At 40.2% G+C, this 8,800-nt stretch overlaps 1 protein-coding gene across 4 annotated transcripts in view; it reads right to left on the bottom strand.

Moving 5' to 3' along the window:
* Nucleotides 1-434: 434 nt before the first annotated feature.
* The window catches only part of pde4d (phosphodiesterase 4D, cAMP-specific), a 156,667-nt gene continuing 148,301 nt past the window's right edge, over nucleotides 435-8,800 (bottom strand). For all 4 annotated transcript variants that reach the window (XM_088431111.1, XM_088431120.1, XM_088431129.1 and 1 more), the window contains exons 12-15: nucleotides 7,839-7,993; nucleotides 7,427-7,549; nucleotides 7,135-7,317; nucleotides 435-5,091 (exon numbers count right to left, since the gene is read on the bottom strand). In XM_088431111.1, the coding sequence (XP_088287237.1) occupies nucleotides 4,561-5,091; nucleotides 7,135-7,317; nucleotides 7,427-7,549; nucleotides 7,839-7,993 (992 nt within the window). In that variant the 3' untranslated portion in view covers nucleotides 435-4,560. The remainder of the gene's footprint in view (nucleotides 5,092-7,134; nucleotides 7,318-7,426; nucleotides 7,550-7,838; nucleotides 7,994-8,800) is intronic.

Below are 8,800 nucleotides of genomic sequence, written 5' to 3'. Positions count from 1 at the left end.
CCTTAAATAGTCTCACATTCACCCATTGAGACATACAATCATACCCCAATGGAGGTACCAATGAGGTGCAGCGAGAAGAGCTGGATGAAGTGGCCAGGAAGAGGGAAATCTTAGTACATCCATTGTCCCAAATGTAATCAAACAATTGGATATACACCATATAGGACACTAACCGTCCTTGGATGTTTTTGTGTGTGTGCTTGTTCGTCTGTGTGTACCCAGCCTACTTCCCAACGTCAGGTGGGATAGGTTCAAGCACGTCCATGAACTACGTGAGGATAAAAGCTTAAGATGAATATGGATATTGTAATGAAAAATTGATGCACTATTTCATTAGTTTTATTTGAGAATTGGATGGTGCATTTTTAATATCTGTGTATTTTAGCTAAATGTGATTTCATTCACATAATTTAATGAAGAAAATCACAGAATGCTTATATTAGGCAGAATCAACCCATGCTTTTATTTAATCCATTGCATATAAAAACGTTTTTTCATTCTTTTTCTTTTTCACTTTTTATACATAAAGTTGAATGTTCTACAGTTCTATCCAATAGACTGCAATCGACAAGGATTCCGTTAAAATAACATTTGGAATTGTCCTGTGAAACGTCCAGACAAGTTGGCATTCTAAAGACATCCCAAAAAAATAATTGTCCTGAAGACCTTTTCATTTTGTCGCTTTTTTTTTTTTTAAAGTTACAGTTTGTGTTTTTCTTTCACACCATTAAAAAAAAAATTGAACACAAAAAAAGAACTGACTGTTTCCATTGGACCAGGGCTGTTTAGCGTCTACAGTATATGTGTCAAAAGAAGCGTCTCTGTTGGCCGGAGTTCTATTGCCAGGCGGGGAAGGAAGAAAGAAAGGAAGAAAGAAGGAAGGGGGGGAGGAAAAAGGAAAGAGGGGTGTCCATTAGCGACTCACACGCACACACACACACACAGTCAGTGTTTCAGCCAAATTTAATGCAGCAGCGACTGAATGTGGACGTGTGTGTGTGTGTGTGTGTGTGTGTGTGTGTGTGTGTGTGCGTGCTTGTGTCACTAAGCCTGTGTGCTTTCCTTGAGGAAAAGTTTGACTTCAAACGCAAAACAAAAAGGCAATTCATGAAGAGGTGAGGCAATTGCTACGGTGACTCACAAGTATCACACACAAAAAAAGCAAAACAAATGCACGCTGAAATGACTAACAGGCTATATTGATTGATGAAAATTGCTCAGGTTTTAAATTAATTCAAATGACTCTTCACAGTAATTTGTTTGAAAAATATTTTTTGTGTTGTTGTTTTTTTTTTGTTTTCTGAGTCGATTTTGAGAACATATTTGGCTGCTCCACCTCTTGCCAAGTTTTTCCAAGAGCTTAATCCAGTTCAGTGTTATGAAGTGGCTCCATTTTGCTTGGTTCATGTTTTTTTTATGTCCTGTTATTCTTTTAAACGCTTGACTGTCATTGTGAACCCATTCCAATTAATATATTAATATCACTTTGTCTCTTTTTTCTTGTCACTTTTTGTGAAATACATTTTTTTTTTCTGTGAGTTATGACACGCCAACAAACATTTGTTTTGCATTTTGCTACTTGGCCCTTGTAAGACACCGTGTTTTCTAGTGCAGCAGCAGAAGACAGACAGAAAAAGGGGCGACAGAGAGTGTTGAATTTAAGGCACAGCCCATGGGCCAAGGAACAGTTGCGTTTTGGAAAATAATTTGGCTTAAACCCCCGGTTAGCTCCCCCTCCCCAAGCAAACATTTTTACAAACCTTATTATTATTATCTTCTCTCTGACACATTCTCTCAACAAGAGGTACGTGAATACAGCCACACCATCACCAAAAGGGATGATTAAGAGTTGACCATTTACAACAAACGGCGTTATGATAGTAATAATAATAACGATATACTATATACACAACAATAAATATCATGTTTGTAAACAGCGATTAAACCGAAAAAGATTGTATTACGGGCATCGGGTGAGCATGACGATAAAATGTTGAGGGAAAAAATAATTTGGCACAAAAAATAGATTAATAAAGTGAAATAAATAAAACGGAAAAACAAATCAGTGTGCAGTCTTCAAGTGTTTTTTTTTTTTTGGTAACTGCTTTATGTACACAGAAGAATAAAGGTAGAAAGTAAGGATAATATTTGGATTTTTGAACTGACAAGCCTGTCTATGCTACAGTGACTTCTTTATTGTACTACCTATATATGATTAAAACTATAGGAGAAAAACTACAAAATATAATTGGCTATAGAAAATGTATGGATGGATTCCTAGTAATAAGAAATAACGTGTGGAAAAGGTGAAAAACAAAAAACGCTTAATGAGAGTGGGTGACGTTGGCAGGTTTGAGTAAAGGAAAACAAAGAACAAATTGAAATAAAAAAAAAAACAATAAAAATAAAAAGAAATGTAAAAAGTCAAATACAAAGGTAAAAGCAAAGCCATAGTCAATAAATATAAAATGACAGAATTAAAATGAAAAATAAATCAAATACAATGTAATAATCAAAAAAGAAAAAACTAAAATAATCGACTGGCCTGAACATGTTGGAAAAAGAGCTGCAAAACAAACAGGAAGTGACACAGCCACATAAAAAAAAATAAAAATAAACAGAAAAGATTCCCCTGTGAATCGCTGAACATGTACACTCGTTTTATGGAGCACTAATTCTTAAGAAAAGAAAAAAAAGGTGCTTTACGTTGTATGGACTACAAAGCATTGCATTGTCTCAGGATGTGTTCAAAAAGAACTGTAGGCAACAAGAAGATTTAAAGGCCTTACCCCACTTCAACTTGTTTTCTGAGGTTCGTGTCCTCCACGGTCAAAATAAAAGCTAATAATAAAATACTAGCAAGTTAGCCAAGTGGGAGTATATTCAGGAGTATAAATGCTATCGCAGCAAGTGCAAACACCTCAGAAGAGTCACACGCACACAAGACCTCATTATCTGCTCTCGCTCAGTAAAACAAAAGGTTATAGAAAATAGAAGACCCACAAGACAAAGACAGCATCCCTCTTCTGTTCAAGGAAGACTTCCACATCCCTAATGTGTTTCTAAAGGCCAAGCACGCGCACACGCCCTCTCAGACTTAGGAGAAACAGAAGAATAGATGATGTAGCAGGAAATACGGCACCTCAGTGTGAAGAGGAATACAAAGTTTTCCTGAGTGAAAAAAAACAAATAAATAAAAGTGACCAAGTACCGGTGTGTGGACATGTTAGAACCAGATGTGCGCTTGGCATGTTTTAGCAGCGCTCACGTGTGCTGAGTGGCGACTGAAGCTTGATCCATACTGTAAGACTTTTGCAGTCGAAGGCCGTTCAAAATCGTGCTGGGCTCGCCCAAAATTCGAGTGTTTCTGCTCAATCGGAATGTGCAAAGTGGTGGTTGTCACCGCAAACTGGCGAGTGGGAAGATCTCAACATCAAATGACAGTTTGCCTTTGTGGACCTTTTGGACGTTGCAAATTATTTGCAAGTTTTGTTTTATTTGTCGAGTTCCGTTTATTTATGTTGTGCAAAGTGGCAGTTATAAATAAACGGTAGCGGGAGAAATCTCTCTTACAGTACCAGTCAAAAGTTTGAAAACACCCTCTACTTCACTGCCTTCTCACAACTACACACTTTCCTGGATCACAGACCACTTCTTAGGTCACTGACATTATTAAGAAATATTTATGTCACTATTTGGAAAAGTTAGGTTGCTCAGTCAAAACAATGCGTTTCATAATTGTGATGATTAAATGTAGGCCCCTTTTTCCCCAGATAACAGCTTTGCGGTATTTCTTCGGTCATCTTTGTGATGCTTTATGACCTAGAATCAGTTTCAAATAACAGTTGTGCGTTATCAAGAGTTAATAACTTGAATTTCTTAACCTCAATATGTCTGAGAACATTTAAGGTAGAAGCTATTTCCAAACTTTTGACTGGTACTGCACATGACACGAACATTGCACGTGACAGCAGATGACGCAAATAATGGACGTTGGTTGCTCTGTTGACGTACATTGCCCTTGCATGTGCATAAAATGGTCATTTTTTGACTAAGTATTATTTCTATTGCCCAATGAGCCAATTATTGATAATAACTGCCAAGACGGGAGTTTGCGAAATCCTTTGAGTGTGCGATTTGGATTGTTTTAAAATGTGATTATTCATTTTATGCCAGTTTTTGTCGATCAACTGTCAAGAGGGTCGTATTTCCAAATCATTGACGCAAGTGTGTACATATTTGTGCCGAAATCTGATGTGGCCTCATTTTTATCCTCTGAATTATTTCAAGTCTTAAGTTCTCCTGTTCGTACGATACGTCAAGGGAAAGTGTACCATTAGCGCCCACCGAGCATGATTCGAATGGCCTGTTTCGAGTTGGAGCGAATACTTGCAGTGTCATCTCTTGCTTGTGTGCTACAGTCTCGAGCAGGCTTACTGTATGTATAAGGAGTGTCTGAGCAGGGCAGAAGAAGAACCCCCCCCCCACAAAAAACAACAAAATTCAAAAATTCTATAAATAATCATTACTAAGAAGAGCAGTTCATCACACACTAAAATGTTATGTGGCTGGAGTTTTCACTTCCTCCACCTGGTCCTCGTCATCTTCCTTCTCCGTTGCCGCTTCTTCTTCTTCTTCTTCCTCCACGACCGACGTTTGCGAGCAGGGAGTGTCCCCCTCCTCGGCTACCTCCTCTTCCTCGGCCACCTGCTCGTCCAAGGGAACCTCAGTGCATTCCGAGTCCTGCGTGCAGAGGGTTTTAGAGTCCGTACAGCTGTTTTCCTCCTCGTCCTCTTCCTCCTCCTCCTCCTCCTCTTCTTCATCTTCCTCCTCCGGCTGGCTGCCGCTGTCTTTTTCCGTGTCCGACTCGCCGTCCTCCTCCAGCGTCAGCTCGAACTGGAACTTGTCCCCGCCCGGGTGCCGCCCGCTGTCCTCTGGCTCGTCCAGGGCTGGCGAGGGGCTTTGGGGGATGGTGCTTTGATACCACTCCCGGTTGTCCTCCAGCATGTCCAAAATGTCCTGAGCATCCGGATGCACCAGGTCGGCCCACGTCTCCCACAGAGGATGCACGATGTAGTCGATGAAACCGACCTGCGCATGGGGGAGGGCTTCCGTTAACACAGCAAAAAAAAAAAAAAAAAAGCTGACCTGTTTGCTCCAACATATATCATAAACCATTGCAGCAGTGGTTCTTGTTTTAGCAGTCTCAGTACGACTGTCATCATCAATATTTCAAATATAGTAGACCTAAGCCTGGTGTGCCACAAGTTGGTAGTATACTACAGTACATACAGAACTCTACATTTATATATTACAAGCACATGGAAATGCTACGAATAACATGCACCGGTGCATAATGTTAAATTCTCATTGCATGAAGAATTGTAATAGGCTGAGCTACACAAAGCGGTTCATCAGTAAGCGCTGAGGGTAGGTTTGGGTTTGATTGGGACGATAGTGTTGACGGTTTATCGCGGTGTTAAAAAGTCTAGGTTTCAATAACCGCTGAGACCGCTTGATCTCAATGTTAATCTTTTCAGCCATGTTCTTCATTTCTTCGTTTTTGGACTCACCTCCATGGACACCAAAGATCGGAGGACTTGGATACTGATCCAACAGTTAATATTCTGCCTCACAATTTCTTCGGTTTTCTTTGTAGGGACTAAGCTCCCGGCACTGAAGCGAGTCAAGTCGTCAATAGCATATAGAAAGCACACGTTTGGTTTGAGTCCATGCAGGTCAAAGCGCCACAGTTTTGCTGTAAGGTGGAAACTTCGAAAAGGCTAAACCTGGTTGAGCATTAGGTTCAAAATGCTTAACAAAATTCTTTAAAGTTGCCTTTCTCCGTCTTGAGTGCCTGAGCAGAAAACCAAACCAAACAGTGTTAAGATGTTAATATTTTTTGCCTTGTCATGTGCAATATCCAAAATAGAGATTGCACACTTCAATGAGGCCTTGCTTAAAAGCTTTGATTTGTTTGCTGGGATAACCTTTTTTTTCTATCTTGTTCCTGATTTAGTCCTATCTGCTGTTGGATATCTTTTCACTTTTAAATAATTATCTTGCGCGATAGGCACTCATCCTCTGCAACGCACTGGCGCCCCCTCGTGTCGTCTCCAGATTTATTTTCAAAGCGAATTTCTTTTTGGTGCAGGAAACATTTGACGGTGACTCTAAACATATCAAGAATTTTAAAAGCCTAGCTCATTTTTAAACAAAAATATCCTGTTTTACCCTCACTCACATTCACCACACCCCTCTCTCCGGTGATCTACGGAGTAAGATCGCTGTCAAAAAGACATATGAATGGTTAACAATTCGTATGAGTACGACACTAAATTATGTTTTTGTGTGAGTGCTACAGTAAATTGTACAGCTAGAACAAGGTATTTTGAATATAACTCTTGTTTGCACGAGTATGACAACGACTTCATGTCTTTGCATGAATCTCTCTTTTGGATTAGTGGATCTGATCCTTATTTTTCCAAAATTCATCTGGCCCCTTCTCAGCAAATGGCAGCAATCTTATAATCTCTCTCTCTCTCTCTCTCTCTCTCTCTCTCTCTCTCTCTCTCTCTCTCTCTCTCTCTCTCTCTCTCTCTCTCTCTATATATATATATATATATATATATATATATATATATATATATATATATATATATATAATATAATCTTATATAAACGGCAGGAATCTTATATTTACCAGCAGCAATCATCCTCTGTGCTATCAATGTTTATTCAATAACCAGAGGGTTTTGTGAAAAATTTGTTTACTCCCGTTCACCTTCACTCATAGTCGGACATCATGATTGTACGTTTCCTTCAATTTGTAATAAATTTGGCTAATCCTGCAGGTAAAAATTTGCCCTCTTATTCACTGTTTTGTTGACTCAAACTACGGTCGGTCCACTTCTGTTTTGAAGAGAGCGCCAGGTGAGTGTGCAGAGACAGAAAAAAACCCCTCATTATACTTACTTAATTCAAACATAGAGAATATGTGGTAAAAGCCATTAAATACACAATGTTTTTTTATTATTAGAACACCTAGCATATCCTATAATACAACGTGATTTATGATCTATCTTTTTTAAAGTGATATTCACTGGATTTTACGATCGCTACATTGAATGTCACCTGGCTTTTTTCGACAGAGGCGTTGTGTTTGTCACACATCGGGCTGATCTCCATGCCTCGCTCCCTCTCTCGGTCACCCTGGCTGAAGAACTCCTCCATGATGCGGTCGGTCCACTGCCTGTACAACTGCAAGGGCTTGGTGGGGTTGCTGAGGTCAGCACAGTGCACCATATTTTGCAGGACCTAGAAAACAAGTCCACAATTATTCAAAACAAACAAACAAAAAAAGTCAGCAGTTTTCAAAGGATCTTTTGGCGGGGCCGTGTTTGGAATAAGCGAGATGAGAGCGGACCTGAATCCGGTCCGAGTAGTTGTCCAGCAGCAAGACTCCTGAGCTGGTCACCTTTTTGGTTTCCACCATGGTTTTCAGGTCAGCCAGTAGATTCATGTGCTTGGACATGTCAGTAGCCAGCACCTAAGACACCAAAACAGCAGATGACTCATCAGGGGTATATAAACAAATACATACACTGAACATAACCGTAATGAGGCCACAACAAAAGTGCTAACACAATATTCATGGTGTCCAGGCTGGTCCAGTAATATAAAGCACAAGTTTAAAGAAGGTGATAACGAGTGGATGGAGAGATAAAGAGCATTCTATTCCATCCCTCCACGCTGCCAGAGGACACACAGTCCACACACAGAAATATTAAACCATTGTTTCCCATGGGAAACCACGACCATGTCGTTGTTGCACTCACAATGTCAATGACCATCTTGCGCAATGATTGTCGCTGTTTTTTGGTGAGATTCTGGAAGATATCGCAGTTTTCCTCCTGCAGGAGCTTGAAGCCCACAGCCAGGTGGTGATTCTCCAGCACCGACGCGTCATTGTACATCAGCGCCAACTCAGAGTCTGCCGGAAAGGAACGCACACAACAATGACATAAAGACGGTTAAGCTATAAGCAAGCTCAATCTTTGGCTCCACAAAACAAAATAAGATCACTTTTTTTCCTTTTCCATGTAATGTTAGTTAAACTACTGTATCTCTGAAAGGTGTCCTGGTATTAACCGACGTTAAAAACCACTAGCGCAGGCAATTATGGAATGATGTGTTTATATACTGCTGTGCTCATACTTTGCTTTGATGCTTTGTGTGTACTAGAATTCAAGAAACAAAATGAATACAATCCATTTCGGAATAAGGCTGTTACATAACGAAAGGTGAAGTGAAGATCTGAAGATTTTCCAGGTCTACTCACTATAAGTGACAATAATGGGCAGGAAAGAGCGCTGCTTTAAGTCATTTGTAATGGCTGTGCCATTTCATTCAAGTCATCTCATGAAGCACGTTGTCCTTTAAGTGACTGCTTTTAGTTTCCCAGAAGAGCTGTTAGCCTGAGTGGCAAATGATGTTGAGTTGAAGCTAAAAAGAACAATTGATGATTCACTTTGAACTCCATCCACCATCTTGCCAGCACCAGGTCGCCAATCATCCCACGTGACCATGCGTACACAAGTGAAGCTGTGCACCGGCCATCAATTCTGCGCAAATGTGTTTGTGCGTGCGGTGGGGGCTTTAACATTTGTATGTGCACACCTAGTTGGGTATGTTTCAACAGCATGGGAGTGTATGTATGCCGTGCCATGTCTGGCGGACATTTATGGCGAGTAGGGTGGGGGTCTTTTAGGAAAATTAGGACTGATTTAATACCCTGAGA

Source organism: Hippichthys cyanospilos, chromosome 1 (assembly GCF_059441005.1).
Source record: "Hippichthys cyanospilos isolate Australia breed blue-spotted pipefish chromosome 1, RoL_Hcya_1.0, whole genome shotgun sequence".
Classification (NCBI taxonomy): domain Eukaryota; kingdom Metazoa; phylum Chordata; class Actinopteri; order Syngnathiformes; family Syngnathidae; genus Hippichthys; species Hippichthys cyanospilos.
This window is presented reverse-complemented; position numbering and strand designations above follow the sequence as displayed.